This window comes from Phaenicophaeus curvirostris, chromosome 4 (genome assembly GCF_032191515.1).
Source record: "Phaenicophaeus curvirostris isolate KB17595 chromosome 4, BPBGC_Pcur_1.0, whole genome shotgun sequence".
Classification (NCBI taxonomy): Eukaryota; Metazoa; Chordata; class Aves; order Cuculiformes; family Cuculidae; genus Phaenicophaeus; species Phaenicophaeus curvirostris.
This window is the reverse complement of record NC_091395.1, coordinates 78,897,811-78,917,013: the sequence shown is the minus strand read 5'-3', so window position 1 is coordinate 78,917,013 and position 19,203 is coordinate 78,897,811. Positions and strand designations below refer to the sequence as shown.

At 62.5% G+C, this 19,203-nt stretch overlaps 1 protein-coding gene across 7 annotated transcripts; it reads left to right on the top strand.

Annotated features, from left to right (window-relative positions):
• The first annotated feature begins 3,845 nt into the window (after positions 1 to 3,845).
• On the top strand, positions 3,846 to 17,903 carry LOXL3 (lysyl oxidase like 3). 7 transcript variants are annotated; one of them, XM_069856709.1, is made up of 15 exons: positions 3,846 to 4,184; positions 5,019 to 5,182; positions 6,290 to 6,501; positions 9,610 to 9,669; positions 9,891 to 10,110; positions 11,590 to 11,770; positions 12,044 to 12,198; positions 13,962 to 14,135; positions 14,279 to 14,434; positions 14,974 to 15,136; positions 15,642 to 15,885; positions 16,497 to 16,612; positions 16,707 to 16,843; positions 17,001 to 17,112; positions 17,361 to 17,903. In XM_069856709.1, the coding sequence occupies exons 1-15, from the start codon at positions 3,875 to 3,877 to the stop codon at positions 17,432 to 17,434; spliced, it is 2,478 nt and encodes an 825-aa protein (XP_069712810.1). In that variant the 5' UTR covers positions 3,846 to 3,874; the 3' UTR covers positions 17,435 to 17,903. The 7 variants fall into 7 exon arrangements, with proteins under 7 accessions (XP_069712810.1, XP_069712811.1, XP_069712813.1 ...); XM_069856710.1 differs by lacking the exon at positions 9,610 to 9,669; XM_069856712.1 differs by lacking the exon at positions 13,962 to 14,135.
• The last annotated feature ends 1,300 nt before the right edge of the window (positions 17,904 to 19,203 follow it).

The following is a 19,203-nucleotide window of genomic DNA, read 5'->3' as shown; positions in this document are numbered from 1 at the left end:
CAGGGCTGAGTGGCCCTTACACCCGCCCTCCTCTTTCTCCTGCCACAACAGCTTGATTAGAAGGTCCAGTAAAGCTTTTTCCTGCTGCCTGCCCGCAAATATGCTTCCTGCTGGGCTTTGTTTTGTGCTCTCAGTGCCAGAGCGGGTGGCTGAGGTGCCAGCTCCCACCAGCCCCAGGGCCCTCAGGCTGCCCTGAGCCAGGGTGCGTTCCTGCCTGCTGCCGCGTCTCCATCGGCGCGGTGGTGTCCCCTCTGGCTGTGACAGCAGAGAGGGACAGACCCATGTTGGTGGAATTGCACCAAGGCAGCTGGCGTGCATCCTGGCACCATGTCTGCCTGGACCGGTGCTGCTGGTCCTTGTAACCCCACACCCTCTCTTCCTCAGCATCCCCGTGGGCATCGGATGCTTTTCCCAAGGGAATGGCTGTTCTTGGTGGCACCTCCAATGTGGGCATGCCTGAAGGAGCAGGCAGGCAGCAGGGCTGAGTGCGATGGGGATGGAAGTCTCTGGGTACCGTCCTTGCCTGGGTCCAGGAGACATTCCCAGAGTTCGGAGGGGTGACCTGGCATCCATCATCTGGACACGTGTCCACAGCAGGAACGGGGCCGATTCCTGCTAGTGGAGCATCTGCAGAAACCCTGCCACAAGCTCTCGTGGGGCGGTGGGTTGGCTGCAGTAGCCCTGAGCCCAGTGCTGGTGGCCAGGCTGACAGGGAGGCTGTGTGCGATGGGGACATCCTTGTCCCCTTTTCCCGGTGAGGAGCCCCTTTCCAAAGACACTGCAGGGACACTTCTGTTTTCCCACAGGTGCCAAGGGGCCAGGATAAAATGTGGGGAGAGGGGCTCCTCCACTGCGGCACCTCCAGAGCAGCCACGGTCCCCAGGGATGCCCCGATGCAGCCGTGCAGCCCCACCAAACTGGCACAAAGGGCTGCAAGAAGGGCACCTGCTGCATGTGTGGGGTTTGCATTTGTTTTCCTTCCTCCGTAAGCCTGTAGCTAAAACCTGGAGTCCAGGCTGCCCAGGGAGGGGGTCGAGTCCCCTTCCCTGGAGGGGTTTAAGGGCCGGGTGGACGAGGTGCTAAGGGACATGGGTTAGTGATGGATGGGAATGGTTGGACTCGATGATCTGGTGGGTCTTTTCCAACCTGGTGATTCTATGATTCTAAATCACCCTGGAAAGGGGGTCCAGGAAAGCTGGGGAGGGGCTTTTGATTAGGCAGTGCAGGAATAGGATGAGGGGACCAGTTTTGAGCTGAAAGACAGGAACTGAAAGAGATCTCATTAAGATGAGATCTTAAGGAGAAATGTTTTGCTGTGAGGGTGGGGAGGTTGCCCAGGTTGCCCAGAGCAGGGGTGGCTGCCCCATCCCTGGAGGGGTTCAAGGCCAGGCTGGATGGGGCTTGGAGCCCCTGGTCCAGGGGGAGGTGTCCCTGCTCAGGCAGGGGGTGGAACTGGAGGGCTTTGAGGTCCCTTCCAGCCCAAACCATTCCATGATTCCATGACTGTGGGCAAGGCAGCCCTGATGATGAGCGCAACCCACACAAGCCCAGCATGCAGGGTCTGTGCTCAGGGAAGGGATATGGGGCACGGAGCTGTATTTATGGCTGTTCTGGGGGTTTCCCAGGTTTGGGGGTGGCCTCTCCCACCTCTGGAAGGAGCTGGCTGGAAGGGTGATGTGCGGCTGTGGTGGGAGGCAGGAGGGTGGTGGTGCTGGGGAGCATCTGAGCTTTGCCATCCAAAGCATGAAGAGCCCAGCCCAGAGCAGGGCAGACACCTCCGGCACAGAAATGCTGATTCTGGGCTGCTGCGGCACTGAAGTGGGGGCTGACGGGATGAATGGGAATGGCAGGGCAGGCGGCTCACAGAGAAGTGTTTTCACCATTGTTTGCCGTGGGGCTGGTGCAGGAATACCACATCTCCCTCAGGCATGCAGGGAAGCCGCAGATGTTATTGGAGTGCTGGGGAACTGCCGCGTGGAGAGGAATGTGGAAACCTCGTCTGTCTCGCTCCTCGCGGTGGCAGCCCCCTCACAGCCAGCAGCTGTGGTTCTGCTCGTGGTGGATCGAGCTCCTGGATGGTCCAGGCAGGCTTTCCCTGGTCCTGTTCCAGCTCCGTCTGTGCTGACAGCCAAGCCCCCTCCTCTCCGTCTGGCTTTCCCGGGATGATGCATCCCGCGTTGACTCTCTGCTGTCGCTGCCACTCGGCACAGGAGATGCAACTTGGCAGCGTGGTGGGACTCTGGTAGTGGCTGTTGGTTAGAGCGGCACACAGCGCTGGGAGCTGGGGAAGGGTCTGGAGAACAAGTCCTGAGGGGAGCGGCTGAGCCCCTGGGGCTGTTTAGCCTGGAGGAGAGAAGGCTGAGGGGAGACCTTGTCGCTTTGCGCAGCTCCCACAAAGGAGGTCGTGGTGAGGTGGGTGCTGGTCTCTTCCCCAGGGAACAAGCAATCTGGTTGAGGAAATAGCCTCAAGGTGTTCCAGGAGAAGTTTGGACTGTATATTAGAGAAAATTCCTTCACAGAAAGGGTTCTCAGGCACTGGAAGAGGCTGGCCAGTGGTGGAGTCCCCATCCCTGGAGTGTCTGAAAGTTGGGTAGATGAAGTGCTTGAAGATGGTTCAGTAGTGGATAAGCATGGTTGGACTCAATGATTTCAAAGGTCTTTTCCAGCCAAGCGATTCCATGAGGTTCTGTGCAGGGCTGTGGCCGAGGGCAGTGCCAGGGCGCAGGGCTGGTGCGTGCGGGATGGCTCCATCGGCGACCGAGCCGCACAGAGGGGCTGGTGCCGGGCAGAGCGGCGTGTGAGCAGGGTCTGGGTCGGGAGAGCTGGTGTCTGGCCGGGCCCAGAGAGTGGTGGGAAACGGCGTTAACTCCAGCTGGAGGCCAGTTACAAGTGGTGTCCCCAGGGCTCAGTGCTGGGTCCAGCCCTGTTCAATGTCTTTATCAATGACCTGGATGAAGGCATCGAGTGCACCCTTAGCAAGTTTGGGGATGACACTAAGCTGGGTGGAAGTGTTGATCTGCTGGAGGGCAGGGAGGCTCCAAAGGGATCTGAACAGGCTGGATCCATGGGCTGAGACCAACGGAATGAGGTTCCAACAAGGCAGGCGCTGGGTCCTGCCCTTGGGGCACAACAACCCTGAGCAGCTCCAGACTAGGAGAAGTCTGGCTGGAAAGTGCCTGGAGGAGAAGGACCTGGGGGGGTTGGTTGAACATGAGCCAGCAGGGGCCCAGGGGGCCAAGAAGGCCAAGGGCATCTTGGCTTGGATCAGAGCCGGCGTGGCCAGCAGGGCCAGGGAGGTTCTTCTCCCTCTGCACTCGGCCCTGGGGAGACCGCTCCTCAAATCCTGGGGTCAGTTCTGGACCCCTCCCCACAAGAAGGATGTTGAGGCTCTGGAGCGAGTCCAGAGAAGAGCAACGAAGCTGGGGAGGGGGCTGGAGAAGAAGAGGAGCGGCTGAGAGAGCTGTGGGTGTTTATCCTGGAGAAGAGGAGGCTGAGGGGAGACCTCATTGCTCTCTGCAACTCCCTGAGAGGAGGTTGTGGAGAGGAGGGAGCTGGGCTCTTCTCCCAAGGGACAGGGGACAGGACGAGAGGGAATGGCCTCAAGCTCCACCAGGGGAGGGTCAGGCTGAACATTAGGAAAAAACTTTTCATGGAAAGGGTGATTGGTTCCTGTCCGAGGCTGCCGAGGGAGGGGGTTGAGTCCCCTTCCCTGGAGGGGTTTAAGGGCCGGGTGGACGAGGTGCTGAGGGACATGGGTTAGTGATTGATGGGAATGGTTGGACTCCATGAACCGATGGGTCCTTTCCAACCTGGTGATTCTATCATTCATCCATCCCGCGTACCCTGCCCTCCTGCCCTTGCAGACCGAGCTGCCATGGGAAGCTGCGGCGCGTGGGCGCGGCGGGAGCTGCTGGTGCTGCTGAGCGGCGTGTGGCTGTGGATGAGCAGCGCCGAGCCCACTGCCCCCGGCCCCACACACGCCCCCACGTCCCAGCTGAAGTTCCGCCTGGCTGGCTACCCGCGCAAGCACAACGAGGGACGCGTCGAGGTCTTCTACAACGATGAGTGGGGCACCATCTGCGATGACGACTTCACGCTGGCGAACGCGCAGGTGCTGTGCCGGCACCTCGGCTTCGTGGCTGCCACCGGCTGGGCTCACAGTGCCAAATACGGCAAAGGCGTCGGTAAGAGAGGGGCTGCGGGCAACCCCCCACATGGCCCATGGCGGGTAGGGTGGGTGCCACAGCAGGTTTGCAGGCTCTGCTGGCAGGTCAAGGGGGCAAGGGCAGGTGGGTCTTGTGTTTGTGGAGTGCCCAGTTCTGTACGTGGAAGCTGGGGAGGGGCTCTTGATTGGGGAGTACAGAGGTATGATGAGGGGAATGATTTTAAGCTCAGAGAGGGGAGATTGAGATGAGATCCTGGCGAGAAATGTTTTCCTGTGAGGATGGGAAGGCCCTGGCCCAGGTTGCCCAAAGCAGTGGTAGCTGCCCCATCCCTGGAGGTGTTGAAGACCAGGTTGGATGGGGCTTGGAGCAACAGTGGGAGGTGTCCCTGCCCATGGCAGGGGTGGTGTGCCCTTCCCACCCAAACCATTCTGTGCAAAGCAAGCTTAGAAAATCTCCATGTTCATGCATGAGCTGCTGTGTGTGTTCCCAGGGTGCAGGGGGGCTACTCCAGCCCTGGGTGCTGCAGGGGGCTGTGGGTGCGGGATGGTACCCGTGTACGGTGCCGAGGTGCAGCGGCTGTGCTGTTGCTGAGATGCTGCACGGACCCTGGCATGCGTTACCTGGGGACGTTGTGTCTGGCAGAGCAGCCTCTTGAGGAGATGGAAACTGGCAGAGCTCCCGCTCAGGGCGTTAAACTCGGCATTTGACCGGCCTCAGCTTTGTGCCCCAGCCCAGCATCCACACTCCTGCCACACCCCTGCGTGGTCTCTGCTGTGCTCCACCAGCACCTTCCCTGTTCCTGGGGTGCTGTGAGGGCTTGGTCCACTTCACCCCATCCCTGGTGTCTGGCAGGACGGATCTGGCTGGACAACGTGAATTGTGCTGGCAGCGAGAAGAGCATCGCGGACTGCAAACACCGGGGCTGGGGGAACAGTGACTGCAGCCACGAGGAAGACGCGGGTGTTGTCTGCAAGGATGAGCGCATCCCAGGCTTCAAAGACTCCAACGTCATTGAGGTGAGCAAGCTGCTGGCCAGGGTGAGCAGCCGCTGCTGGCCAGGATCCCACAGAGCCAGCAACCGGGATTCATGCCGTGGGGCAGCTCAGCCTGGGCTCAGTCCTCCTGGAGCAGCTGGATGGGGGGCAGCTTCCCCACTGCATGCTGGCAGGCTCCCACGTGCAGGACGGGGGTCCCTGCTGGTGCCTCCCTCAGCCCTCGCGTTCGATCTGTCCCCATCTCCCCGTGGAGGGGACCGAGCTGCCCCAGCTGCCCTGGCTTCCCAGACCTATCGAGCCCCTGAGTTCCCAGCCTGGACCAGGTCTGGGGCCAGAGGAAGCAGTTGGCACTGTGTGGGCCACCCCACAGCGGGGACATCCCTCTCCTGCTCAGCGTGGGAGCATGGAAGCTGCCACAGCCTCCGCGAGCATCCCGAGCTGCTGCTTCCCCCAGCAGCTCCTAAGGGCCAGGGGCTCTGCCTCTCACCTCCACAGCCTCTTTCCCTCCTTCTCCTGCCTCCCAGGGGCCCTCGGTCTCAGACTCTTCCATGCCACACTCCTCTGGCACGTGTGGCCTCTCCCTCTCTCCGTCTTTTCCAAGCTCTCTGTTTCCCAGACCAGCTCTTGTGGCTGGACCCCTGTGGAGGACCAGGCTCTGCTTGGGATGTGGCTCAGGTGTGGGACAGGGCTCAGCTCTGGGGATGGGATGGCAGCTCTGCTGCAAGGCAAGGGGGCTGGAACCGTGTCCTGAGGGCTGCGCCCGATGTCCCAGCACCTGCTGCTCCCGTCCTGCTCCGGGTGGGTGGGCATGGAGTGGTCCGGGCATCCTCCCTCTGGCTGCAGGATCCGGAGGTGATGGAGCCACAGAGCTGGCTCTGCTGGCTGTGCTCTCAGGAGATGCACCCAGAGGGGCTGGGGGGACACGGGACACTGGCTGTACAGGGTAGGATTGTGCTGCCAGGGGCCATCAGGTGTGTCCTGCAGGGATGCGGGACCCATCCATCCCTGTTCCCCACCAGGGCCTGGGGTGCCCGTCTCCTGTGGGTGCCTGCATCCTCGGGGCACCCCTGGGAAGGGCTGGCAGGGCGGTGGGATGCAGTACAAGCCTGGCTGCCCTGTGCCCTGCAGACTGAGCAGAGCCATGTGGAGGAGGTCCGGCTGCGGGCAGTGGTGTCCGGGGCCCGGCGGCCGCTGCCGGTGACAGAGGGTGTCGTGGAGGTGCGCTACAAGGACGGCTGGGCACAGATCTGTGACGAGGGCTGGAACAGCCAGAACAGCCGTGTGGTCTGCGGCATGCTGGGCTTCCCTGCAGAGAAGAAGGTCAACAGGAACTTCTACAAGTGAGTGAGGGCGGCACAGAGCCTGCAGGGCTGGGGGGTGGGAGCAGAGCTTAGGGCATGGGGCTGCAGATGGTGCCAGGGATGTGGGGCTGTGCTGGGGGGATGGCCAAGGCTGTGCTGGTGGGTGTTGTGGCTCCCCAGCTCCCTCCCAGCCTGCTGCTTGCCAGCTCAAACCCCAGCTGGCCACACGGGCACTTGCTGACCAAGCTGAGGAGCTGTGGTGTGGCTGGGAGCCACGGCGTGGCCACTCGCCCCATGAATCAGCTGCTCCAAGAGCGCAGCTCTTGCTCCCTGGCAATGCTGCCACCTCCACGTTTCTCTCCGGTGCCGGGTGTGGGGGTCCCCGTCCCACAGGGGGGTTTGTGCCTGAGCCAGGCGGGGATGCTCCAGCAGCATCGTGGCCCGAACGAGGGGTGCAGGAGCGTGGGCACGGGGCCTCTGCCCACAGCGCAGTGCCCAGCGCGGTGCCCGGCGCTGACGGGGCAGCCGCCGTGTCGCTCCTGCAGGCGGTTGAAGCGCGCAGCCAGGATGAAGGGCCGGAGCCCCAGGCCAGGCAGGAGGTAAGGGGACGGGGTGCCCCATCTGCTGAGCTCTAGGCAGAGCTGGGCTCTCCGGCCCCGACGGGCTCTGCTGTCGGGATGGATCCTGGCACAAAAGGATCTGGGCAGAGCAGACCAAGCGCCTGGGCTGTGCTGGGCAGGCAGGACAAACCCCACTCCTGCGGGACCTGCCTGTGCGTGCTGGGGTCCCCATCCCCCACGAGAGACAAGCTCTCTCCCTGGCTGTGCCCCATCCCGTGCATCAGGTAGGATCCCTGGTAGGGGGATCAGGATCCGCTGTGGGCTGGATCCCCTGGGAGGCACCGACAGGGCTGCGCTGCTGCCCCGTGGGGACCAGGACGCCTTGGAGCGGAGCTGTCTCTCCTGGCGGATGGGGAGCGGTGGAAATGGGCTGCTTTCTGCAGAAAGCAGCGGTGGGGAGGCTGGGAAGGCTGCATGCCCCTCCATTCCCTGCAGGGTGGGCTGGCGCAGGCACGTGCTCGGCAGTGCTAGCGGTGCCGGGCACTGGCATGATCGGCACAGTGTGGCAGGTCTGGTCCCGAGTGCTGCGTCTGCTGGGTCTCTGGCACACTCGGTCCACTCGCTCTTGCTGCCGGCCCCAAGGGATGATCCGGCTGCCCTTTCCCTCCGTCCCTGAAATCTGCTGTGCAATCTGGGGGTGGGAGCAGCGAGCCGGAGCCCATTCCCTTTGGGTTACAGCATGGCACCCCTCGCCTGGGCCCACTGCCGCGTGGAGACGATGCCCTGCCCCAGCACACGGCCTTGCCCTGCTCGCAGAACACTGGAATTGTTTTGGGCTGGAAGGGACCTCAAAGCCTATCCAGTTCCACCCCTGTGCCTCGAGCAGGGACACCTCCCGCTGGATCAGGTTGCTCCAAGCCCCATCCAGCCTGACCCTGAGCACAATCTGACCTGGGGCAAACCCTCATGGTCCCATCACCTTCCCTGGTGCCAAAGGTGCCCCGCGCTCTGCACTCATCCCTGGCTGGCAGGGCTGGGATCCGGATTTCTGACATACCCAAAGTGCAGGGTGTGCGCCGGCTGCTGCCGGAGACTCTGAAACCACCTCAGCCCCAGGTTGGAGCTGCCCTGTACCCCCTCCTGCCCCAACCATCTCGGTGCAGTATTCAGGGCTCGCATTGCTTGGCTGATACCGTCCTTGTACTGGGCACCCAGAGCTGAGTGCAGGATTGAGATGTGGTTCCATGAGTGCGATGGGCACCGATGTCCTCCTGGCAGCCCCGTGCTGTGTCCTGGTGCTCGCTGGGCTGCGTGGGCTGACACGAACCAGTGGGGTTGGCTGCCAGGCAAGGGTTTGACTCGCCCCTGGAGGGATGTCTGGTTCCTAACCTGATTTTAGTCACCCTGCTCTTCACACATTGTGGTGCCCAGGGTCAGCATCTTCCTCCATGAGCGAAGCAAAGTAGTTATCATAGAATCATAGAATCACCAGGTTGGAAGAGACCCACCGGATCATCGAGTCCAACCATTCCCATCAATCACTAACCCATGTCCCTCAGCACCTCGTCCACCCGTACCTTAAACCCCTCCAGGGAAGGGGACTCAACCCCCTCCCTGGGCAGCCTCGGACAGGGACCAATCACCCTTTCCGTGAAAAATTTTTTCTTGATGTCCAGCCTGACCCTCCCCTGGTGGAGCTTGAGGCCATTCCCTCTCGTCCTGTCCCCTGTCCCTTGGGAGAAGAGCCCAGCTCCCTCCTCTCCACAACCTCCTCTCAGGGAGTTGCAGAGAGCAATGAGGTCTCCCCTCAGCCTCCTCTTCTCCAGGCTAAACACCCCCAGCTCTCTCAGCCGCTCCTCATAAGGCCTGTTCTCCAGCCCTTTCACCAGCTTTGTTGCTCTTCTCTGGACTCGCTCCAGAGCCTCAACATCCTTCTTGTGGGGAGGGGCCCAGAACTGACCCCAGGATTCGAGGAGCGGTCTCCCCAGGGCCGAGTACGGAGGGAGAAGAACCTCCCTGGCCCTGCTGGTCATGCCGTGTCTGATAGTTGAGTGTGTTGGGAGTGCTCAGCCTGCACCAGGGAGCTCCCCTTGCTGGCAGTGGGTCCCTCTGAGCCGGCAGCTCGTCCCACCGTGCCCCGTGATGCTGGGAGCACCTGCTGCCGGCTCCGTGCTTGCTGCGCATCCTGCTTCCCCTCGGAGAGCAGCGCGGTGGCGTTGCCAGTGTCTGGGCAAGGACATGGGCACACCTCGCTTCTACTCAAGAGATCAAATTGTCGCTGCTGGTGTTTGATCTTCTGCTGAATGACAAGGCAACGCGGATGTTGCTGCGTCTGGCGCCGGTTTCCTGGCGGGATGAGGGCAGGAAACGGCATCATCGGCTGCGCCGCGTTGATGGCAGCAGATGATGCTGCTGCACCCGCGCCTGATGCGAAGGGGATGCACGTGAATCTTCGTGGGCAGCCGGCGTGCCCAGTTTGGGGAACGGCAGTGGGGGCCGGGCAGACGGCGCTCCCGGTGTCCCTGCAGCCGGCAGAGGGGACAGCCTGAGGCCTCGGGCTCCTTGACGGTTGTTTTCTGTTTTCCAGGCTGGCTTCCATATCTCAGCCTAAACAAAAGCGCAGGGAGGACGTAGGGTCCAAGAAGAGGTAAATGGCTCCAGCTGAGAGCCGGAGTGCCAGGAGCGCCACGCAGCCCTGCCAGAGCTGTGTGCAGGCAGCGGGCGAGGGTGGGCGATACAGGCACAGCGCTGGGTCCCCAGGGTCGGTGACAGGGGACAGCAAGCGCAGCTACAGGCAGGGTGGCCGTCGACACCTCCGCTGCCAGCCGGCTGTGCCGGTCGCGTCTCACAGCTCGTCTCTCCTCACAGGCTCTTCACGGAGCGGCAGCAGCTCAACTACCGCCTGCACTCCGTGTCCTGCGCGGGGACGGAGGTTCATCTCTCCATGTGCGCCTTCGAGTTCTACCGTGGCAACAGCTCAGCCGCCTGCTCCGCCGGCATGCCCGCCGTCGTCAGCTGCGTGCCCGGGCCCCTCTTTGCTGCCGGCAATGCCCACAAGAAGAAGCAGCGCCAGCAGCAGCAGAGCCAGGTGAGCCCCACGCAGATGGGGCTGAGCCCTATGGTGGCTTGGAGCTGGATGCCACCCCTCTGCAGGGCTCTGTGTCCCCTGAACTCGAGAGCGCGCGTGTGGGTCCCTGGGACGGCGACTCATGGGGCTGGAGGTGGGGATGATGCCCTGTTCCCTGTGCGTCACAGGAGCTGTGGCCAGTGCCCTCTGTGCCACTGGCCAGAACTCTTTGATATCTTCATGAATGACCATGGAGGCAGGACTTGAGGGTTTAATAATTAGGTTTGCAGAGGAACTGCCTGAGAGGAGGTTGTGGAGAGGAGGGAGCTGGGCTCTTCTCCCAAGGGACAGGGGACAGGACGAGAGGGAACGGCCTCAAGCTCCACCAGGGGAGGGTCAGGCTGGACAGCAGGAAAAAATATTTCCTGGAAAGGGTGATTGGTCCCTGTCCGAGGCTGCCCAGGGAGGGGGTTGAGTCCTCTTCCCTGGAGGGGTTTAAGGGACGGGTAGACGAGGTGCTGAGGGACATGGGTTAGTGATTGATGGGAATGGTTGGACTCCATGATCCGGTGGGTCCTTTCCAACCTGGTGATTCTGTGATTCTCTGACATGGAACTGTGGGGGTTGTTGGCGCTTGAGGGCAGTCAGGCCCTGCAGAGGGATCTGTGTGACTTGGAGAGCTAGGGAATTGCCAGTGACATGGAATTTAACAAGGGCAGGTGCTGGGTTTTGCACCTGGGGTGTGGCAGCCCTGGATAGATGGACAGACTGAGGGGTGAGAGGACGGAGAGCAGCCCTGTGGGAAGGGATCTGGGGGTTCTGGCCAATAGGAAGCTGACCACGAGCCAGTAGTGGGGTAGCCCAGAGAGCAACCACGTCCTGGGCTGCATCCAGCACAGCATCACCAACCGGACAAGGGCTCCGCTCCGCACTGGAGTAGTTCCACCTTGAGCATTCGAGGCAGTTTTGGACACCACGGGATAAAAAGGATCTAAAGCTGCTGGAGAGCATCCAGAGGAGGGCATGAAGTTGGGGAAAGGTTTGGAGGGGAAGAGTGTGAGGAGCAGCTGAAGTCCCTGGGTCTGTTCAGCCTGGAGGAGACTGAGGGGGGACCTCATCGCAGGCTGCAGCTTCCTCACACGGGGAGGAGGAGGTGCTGAGCTCTTCTCTCTGACCCACAGGAATGGGAGGAAGATGCCAGGAGAGGGTTAGGGTGGATGTCAGGAGAAGGTTCTTCCCCCAGAGGGTGGTGGAGCCTTGGAACGGCTCCCAGGGAAGCAGTCACAGCGCCGAGCCTGACAACATTCCAGAATCCTTTGGACAAGCCCTCAGACACACGGTCTGGATGTTGGGATGTCCTATGGGACGGGAGTTGGACTCGTTGGTCCCTGTGGGTCCCTTCCAGCTCAGGACATGCCAGGATGCTCTGATCCTGTGATGCTGGTGGCTCTGTGCGACACCGCCTGTGCCGTACCGAGCTCTGACCCCTCTCCCCCGCAGCCACGGATCCGGCTGAAGGGCGGCGCGAAGGTGGGCGAGGGCCGCGTCGAGGTGCTCAAGAGGAGCGAGTGGGGCACCATCTGCGATGACCGCTGGAACCTGCTGTCGGCCAGCGTGGTGTGCCGCGAGCTGGGCTTCGGCAGTGCCAAGGAGGCCCTCACCGGGGCACGCATGGGCCAAGGTGAGGCTGCTGGGCCAGGCGTTGCTCCCCTGTGCCTGCAGAGAATGTGTTTATCTGGGTACAAGTCTCTGCTGGGCTGGGAGGATCCATGGCTTGGCTCGTCCCATGGTTCCACGTGGGGCAGGGCTTGCCCTGAGCATCCCGAGCAGATGGTGCTGCCACGGAGGCCAGGAGAGCGCTGGGCTCCCTCGAGGAGCAAGGGCAACCCTTGGGATGGGATGTCCCTGGCTGTCCCTGTGCCACCTTGTCCCTGAGCCCTAGTGTCCTTGGCAGGGACGGGGCCCGTGCACATGAACGAGGTGCAGTGCCTGGGCACCGAGAACTCCCTCTGGAGCTGCCCCTTCAAGAACATCACGCAGGAAGACTGCAAGCACTCGGAGGACGCGGCCGTGCGCTGCAACATCCCCTACATGGGCTACGAGAACCTGGTGCGCACCGTGCGAGGCTGCCGGCACCCGCGGGGCCACAGTGCCTGGTGGGGCTCTGGGGCGGGGAGCTCGTGGGGTGCGCTGCGGGGTGGCCCCGTCCCTCCTCCTCTGCACCCCACACATTTCCCACATGAGCTGGGGCTGCCCGAGGGAGCTCGGGAGCCCAAAGCTGCCCCTGTGAGGAGCTGGGATGCTCTGGGTGCCAGGGGGTGCCCCTGGGTGTGATGTGGGGTGCTGTGGGGCAGCTGATCCCGTGTCAGCTGCCCAGCAGAAGCACCAGGAAAAAACTCACTGTGACCCCACCAGGCGAGGTTTTTCCCCTGACAGTGAAATGACCTGTGTGTCCCTGTCTGCCCTCACTGGTCATTTCATCCACTTTGGGCTTTTTAACCATTTCTAACCCTCCCACGCCTGCCATTTCTGAAATGGGACTGACATTTCAAAATAAGCCACGTCACCTGCTTTGCTGAGACAATTCGTGGAATCGTGGAGGTTGGAAAAGACCTCTCAGCTCATCCAGTCCAAGACCAGCCCAGCTCTCTGAGGGACCAAACCCTGTCCCCAGGTGCCGCAGCTACATGGGGTTTGAACCCCTCCAGGGCTGGGGGCTTCCCCAGGGCTTCCCTTCCCTCCGTCAGGGAAAGAATTAATCCAAACATCCACTCTAACCTTCTCTAGCACAACTTGAGGCCATTTATCCCATCCCATCCCATCCCATCCCTTGTTCCTTGGGAGCAGAGCCTGACCCCTGCCTGGCTCCAACCTCATTTCTGGGAGCTGTGTAGAGGTGTGAGGTCTTCCCTCAGCCTTCTCTTCTCCAACAGCCCCAGGTCCCTCAGCCGCTCCAAAACCCCTTGGTCTCCAGACCCTTCCCAGCTCTGTTCCCTTCTCTGGACGTGCTCCAGCCCCTCCAGGGCTTTCTTGGAGTGAGGGGCCCATACCTGAGCCCAGTACTTGAGGTGTGGCCTCCCCAGGTGGAAGCTGGAGGGGCTGGAAGGCTTATGAGGAGCAGCTGAGGGGGCTGGAAGGCTTATGAGGAGCAGCTGAGGGGGCTGGGGTTGTTTAGCCTGGAGAAGAGGAATCATGGAGGGGAGACCTCATTGCTGGCTACAGCTCCCTGAAAGAAGGTTGTGGTGAGGTGGGTGCTGGGCTCTCCTCCCGAGAAACAAAGGATGGGATCAGAGGAAATGACCTCAGGTTGTGCTAGGGGTGGGTTAGATTGGACATCAGAAAATATTCCTTCACAGGAAGGCTTCTCAGACACTGGCAGAAGCCGCCCAGGGCAGCGATGGAGTCACCACCCCTGGGGGGGTTTAAAGGCTGGGTAGATGAGGTGCTTAGAGACGGTTTGGTAGTAGACAGGGAGAGTTGGGCTTGATGATCTCAAAGGTCTTCTCCAACCAAACGCTTCTGTGGTTCCACGATTCTGAGTCCAGGGGGACAATCCCTTCCCTGCTCTTGCTGGCCACGCCACGGCTGACCCAAGCCAGGATGGCTTGATGATTCCCAAACTCACAAGCCAATTCCTGCCCCCAAACCCACTGTTTTTGGCAATGTCCCTGCTGGCCAGCGCTGTGCCTGGCTCAGCTTGGCTCCCAGCTGTGCCCACCCCTTGCTCCCAAAGTCCCTGGCCCAAGATCCGGCTGGGAGCGGCCGCACAGCTCCGGCTGCACCAGGGTTTGGGGCCGGGGGTCTCCGCTGCGCGGCCTCAGCATCACTGGCGATGATGGTGATGGTGATGCTGGCACTGCCTTTCTCCGCAGATTCGGCTGAGCGGGGGCCGGAGCCGCTTCGAGGGGCGGGTGGAGGTGGCGGTGGGCGCTGGCGACGGGGACCAGCGCCGCTGGGGCTTGGTGTGCGGCGAAGGCTGGGGCACGCTGGAGGCAATGGTGGCCTGTCGCCAGCTGGGGCTGGGATTCGCTAACCACGGCTTGCAAGTAGGTGCCAGCGCAGTGACCGCCACCAGCACCGCTCCGCAGCGACGGGGACAGGGGCACGGGAGCTGGGATGGAGACGCGGGCTCAGGGGCGAGGCGGGATGGCGTGGGGCGCTGGCTCACGGCCCCAGGGCTTCCCCGCAGATCCGCCTGGCCGGCGGCAGGACGGCGTTCGAGGGGCGCGTGGAGGTGAAGCGAGGCAGTAAGTGGGGCACGGTATGCAGCGACGGCTGGACCACCAAGGAGGCAATGGTGGCCTGTCGCCAGCTCGGCCTGGGCTACTCCCTGCACGCGGTGACGGTAGGTGCCGGTGAGGGGCCCCGGTGGCACCGGAGAGCTCAGGCACCCGCGAGTCCCTGGCAGCTGCAGGGCTCTGAGGGGGCAATGGGATGTGGCCGCTCTGTGCTGCAGCTGGGGATGTGCACTGCCTGAGAGGAGGTTGTGGAGAGGAGGGAGCTGGCTCTTCTCCCAAGGGACAGGGGACAGGACGAGAGGGAACAGCCTCAAGCTCCGCCAGGGGAGGGTCAGGTTGGACAGCAGGATGAAATATTTAATGGAAAGGGTGATTGGTCCCTGTCCGAGGCTGCCCAGGGAGGGGGTTGAGTCACCTTCCCTGGAGGGGTTTAAGGGCCGGGTGGACGAGGTGCTGAGGGACATGGGTTAGTGATTGATGGGAATGGTTGGATTTGATGATCCGGTGGGTCCTTTCCAACCTGGTGATTCTATGATTCTGTGTGGGAGCCGGCACACACAGGCTGCGCCTTGGGGTGCTGGGTGTGTGCCGTGGGGCACCCATGGCTGCCGTCCCAGCCGCCCAGCCTGCCTCGCCCCCTCCCCAGGAGACATGGTACTGGGATGCCAGCAACGTGACGGAGATGGTTCTGAGCGGGGTGAAGTGCGCCGGCCACGAGATGTCCCTGAGCCACTGCCAGCACCACGGCGCCAGCCTCAACTGCCGCAACACCGGCACACGCTTCGCCGCCGGCGTCATCTGCTCTGAGAGTGAGGGGCGGTGGAGCTGTGGCGATGGAATCAGGGTTGTGGGGTCTGGGGGCAGCGGGGTCTGCAGGTGGTGGGGTCTGTAGGTGGTGGAGCTGCGGGCACGGGGGGCTATGGTGGTGGGGTCTGTGGGGTTTGAGGGCTGCAGTTGGTGGGGTCTTGCGAGATCTGCAAGCAATGATGCTGTGGGGCCAGGGGCTGCAGCAAAATGAGGTGCCAGCAATGATGATGCGGGCAGTGGGGTTTGTGGGGTCTGTGGGTGGTGGAGCTGCAGCAATGGGGCTGTGGGCAGTGGGGCCTGAGTGCGATGGGGCTGCGGGCAGCAGGGGCTGCAGGTTCAGGGGTTGCAGGTGTGGGAGCTGCACTCAGCCTGTGCCCCCCTGACGAGGAGAGCCCACGTCCCCGCATGGCTCAGCCCTGCCTGCGCTGGGCGCTCGCCCCATCCCATCACCCACAGCCGAGCGGAGCGGGGTGCCCGGCTGTCTCTGAGCAGCTGCCCGCTCCCCAGCCGCCTCCGACCTGCTGCTGCACGCCCCGCTGGTGCAGGAGACGGCGTACATCGAGGACCGGCCGCTGCACATGCTGTACTGCGCCGCCGAGGAGAACTGCCTCGCCAGCTCGGCGCGCCTGGCCAACTGGCCCTATGGGCACCGCCGCCTGCTCCGCTTCTCCTCCCAGATCCACAACAACGGCCGCGCCGACTTCCGACCCAAGGCCGGGCGGCACTCCTGGGTCTGGCACGAGTGTCACCGGTGCGTGTGCGGTGCAGGTGGGGTGGCACAGGGGGGAAGGGGGACACCAGGAGAGGGTGACGACAGGTGACGGCAACACCATGCGAAGGTGATGCCAGGGGAGGGTGGTGCTGGGTGAGGGTGACACCAGGGTGACAGGAGACAGGATGAGAGGGAATGGCCTCAAGCTCCACCAGGGGAGGGTCAGGCTGGACATTAGGAAAAAAATTTCATGGAAAGGGTGATTGGTCCCTGTCCGAGGCTGCCCAGGGAGGGGGTTGAGTCCCCTTCCCTGGAGGGGTTTAAGGGCCGGGTGGACGAGGTGCTCAGGGACGTGGTTTAGTGATTGATGGGAATGGTTGGACTCCATGATCCGGTGGGTCTTTTCCAACCTGGTGATTCTATGACTCAGGCAAGGGTGACAGTAGGTGAAGGTGATGCCAGATGAAAGCGATGTTGGGCAAGGGTGTCACTGGGCAAAGGTGACACCAGATGAAGGCGACACTGGGTAAGGGTGATGCTGGATGAGAGTGACTCTGGATGAGGGTGACGTCTGCTCCGTGGGTCTCTCAGTCACCGCCAAGTCCCAGCTCCCAGGCAGAGGTGCAGCCGCGCTGTGTCCCCCCATGCAGGCACTACCACAGCATGGACATCTTCACCCACTACGACATCCTGACGCCCAACGGCACCAAGGTGGCTGAGGGGCACAAGGCCAGCTTCTGCCTGGAGGACACCGAGTGCGAGGAAGGTGGGTGGCCTGCTGCTCCGGCCCTGCCTGTGTCCCTGACCCCATCCCCATGGGGCTGCAACAGGGACGATCCACGCGCCCTTCCTGCCCGCAGACGTGGCCAAGCGGTACGAGTGTGCCAACTTTGGGGAGCAGGGCATCACCGTGGGGTGCTGGGACCTGTACCGGCACGACATCGACTGCCAGTGGATCGACATCACCGACGTCAAACCTGGCAACTACATCCTGCAGGTGCTGATGCTGAGTCCCCCCAGATCCCCTGCACACCCCTCCTCTGCCCCTGCGCCCCCTCCTCAGCCCCTGGGAAGGCCAGGCTGTTGTGGTGTGGGGCTGCGGTGCAGCTGGGTGTGGGGCAGGGGCTGCAACCCTCACTGCCAGTGCCCCCCAGGTCGTGATCAACCCCAACTTTGAGGTGGCGGAGAGCGACTTCACCAACAACGCCATGAAGTGCAACTGCAAGTACGACGGGCACCGCATCTGGGTGCACAGCTGCCACATCGGTAATGGCTCGGGAAAGGGCGCAGGGCAAGGGGACACCAGGGCCAGGGGGTCCCAGGAGGACTTTCCCAGGAAAAGGGCACTGTGGGGCTGCAGGAGCCGTGGGGCTGGGGTCTGTGGGGCAGGAGAGTCCCAGCAGGGCTGCCCCAGGAGGAGGGCATCGTGTAGCTGGCAGTGGGATGGGATGGGATCTATGGGGCAGGGGTGCTGGCGGTGCTGGATCTGACGGCTTTTCTCGCTGCCAACGCAGGTGACGCGCTGAGCGAGGAGGCCAACAAGCGGTTTGAGCAGTACCCAGGGCAGCTCAACAACCAGATCTCCTAGGGGAGATGGTGTCTTCCTCCCTTGCCCCGCGCTGGTGGGTGCTGGCGCAGAGGCCTCACGTCTGGCATCGCTGCTGTGCCCATCCAGGTTTGCCCAGGACTCGTCATCGCCGGCCGCCCTTTCCCACCTTGGGAGCTGGCGCTGGAGGCACTGATCCCGTTCCTCTGGCCCGGGGCCACCACCCCAACCACTGCCGGGGGGGCTCCGCGCCCGTGTTCCCTGCACTGCAGCACACGGGTACAGCCCAGCAGTCCTGCATCCCAGTCCCTGCCATCCCAGCTGCTCCCCACGCTCCCTGTCCAGACTTCTCTCCCCACTCTGGGTCCTGACCAAGGACCCACAGCCCACATGGGGATTCACATCCTGGCAGAGACTCCAGAGCACCTTGTCCTGCAGGATGGGGTGGCTCCCACACCCCAAACTTAGCTGTAATTTTATTGTCTCTATATAAAGTTGTTCGTTCTCTTTTCCCAGTGGCTCCCAGCTCTTTGCTGGGATGGGATGAGGAGTCTGGGGCTGGGAAGCTTGGCTCCTGCTCCAGCCCAGAGCACAGAACTGTCCCGGCTCCATCACGGAGCACTGGAGCTGCTCCCAGCTCCTGCACCCACCTCCAATTCCCACATGGAGCAAGGAATCTCTCCCTGCCCCACCCCAGCCAGCAGTGCCGGAGAATTCACTGGGAGAAGCCCATGTGGGTGCAAGGAAGAGAACAGCGGGAGCCCAGGCAAGGCAGCCCCACGGCACCAGAGGGAAGAGCCGGGATCAGGTGGTTCCACAGGGATGCAGAGAAGCACTGGTTCCCCCATGCCAGATGCAGCACAAATGTCGGTGAAATCCCACCACAGGGCTGTGTTCCATAAGGATCACAATCCCGAAGGAGAGCTGGGCTGCCTCGCTTGGCATGGAGAGAGCCGAGGCCAAGAACATGACAGGAGGGCAAAGGGAGGAACCCCCACTACCGCAGCGCTCAGAGCTCAGCCAGACCCTCGGCTCCCATCCCACAGCAGCATCCTCAGGCACTGCCATGTCGCTGGGGCCAGAGAGCTGCTCCCTGGTCTGTGTCCAGCCCTGGCTCCAGGCATCAGAACGCGCTGCGGTCAGCGCTGCCGGAGCAGCTATGCGAGCAACGCTGCCGGCGTCTCAGCTATTTCCCCTGCGAGCCGCTGTCTGGGGCTTTGCCGGGGGAGCAAATTCCTCCAGCGAGGCCAGGGCTGCCTGAAAGGAGCCCTGTTCTCCGGAGCGTGGGCAGGGAGCAGGGATCGGAGCAGCCCTGTGCTGCAGATCCCCATGGAACTGAGCTTCTTTCATCTCCTAAAAATAACAGGCAGCGAGAGGGAGCTCCGTCATGGGCATGGCCTGGCCCGACACACACATTCCTCCTGGAGCAGCAACTGACACAGCTTCCCACAGCCTCTGGCAGGGCTGGAGCGGAGCAGCGGCTCTTCCAGGAAGGTGAGGAACAGCCGGAGCTGCGTGTTCCCGGAAGGGCCAGCCAGGCTCTCAGACAAAATCTGGAGCACAGGGAGGCCCCTGAGTGTCCCCAAGGGCCAGGCTGTGTGTGTGGGAGAGCTGAGCTCCGGCCTGGACAGCCCTTGGGATTGGGGAGGGACAGGCAGCACCAAGAAGGAGGCAGAAACTGTCCCAACCACCTCAGATTCTGGCTCCGACTCTGCTTTCCCAGAAGGCTGCTCTGTGGAGAGCTGCCCCAGCAAAGCCAGCACCAGCACAGCCCCACGGCCGCTCTCACTAGCAGGAGGCAGCTCAGGAAC

Bases quoted from the DNA above. Each gene is read 5' to 3' on its own strand.
- LOXL3 (XM_069856709.1), top strand. From the start codon at position 3,875: ATGGGAAGCTGCGGCGCGTGGGCGCGGCGGGAGCTGCTGGTGCTGCTG. The intron at 10,111-11,589 runs GTGAGCCCCACG...TCTCCCCCGCAG, and splicing joins GCCAGCAGCAGCAGAGCCAG to CCACGGATCCGGCTGAAGGG. The intron at 16,844-17,000 runs GTGCTGATGCTG...AGTGCCCCCCAG, and splicing joins CTGGCAACTACATCCTGCAG to GTCGTGATCAACCCCAACTT.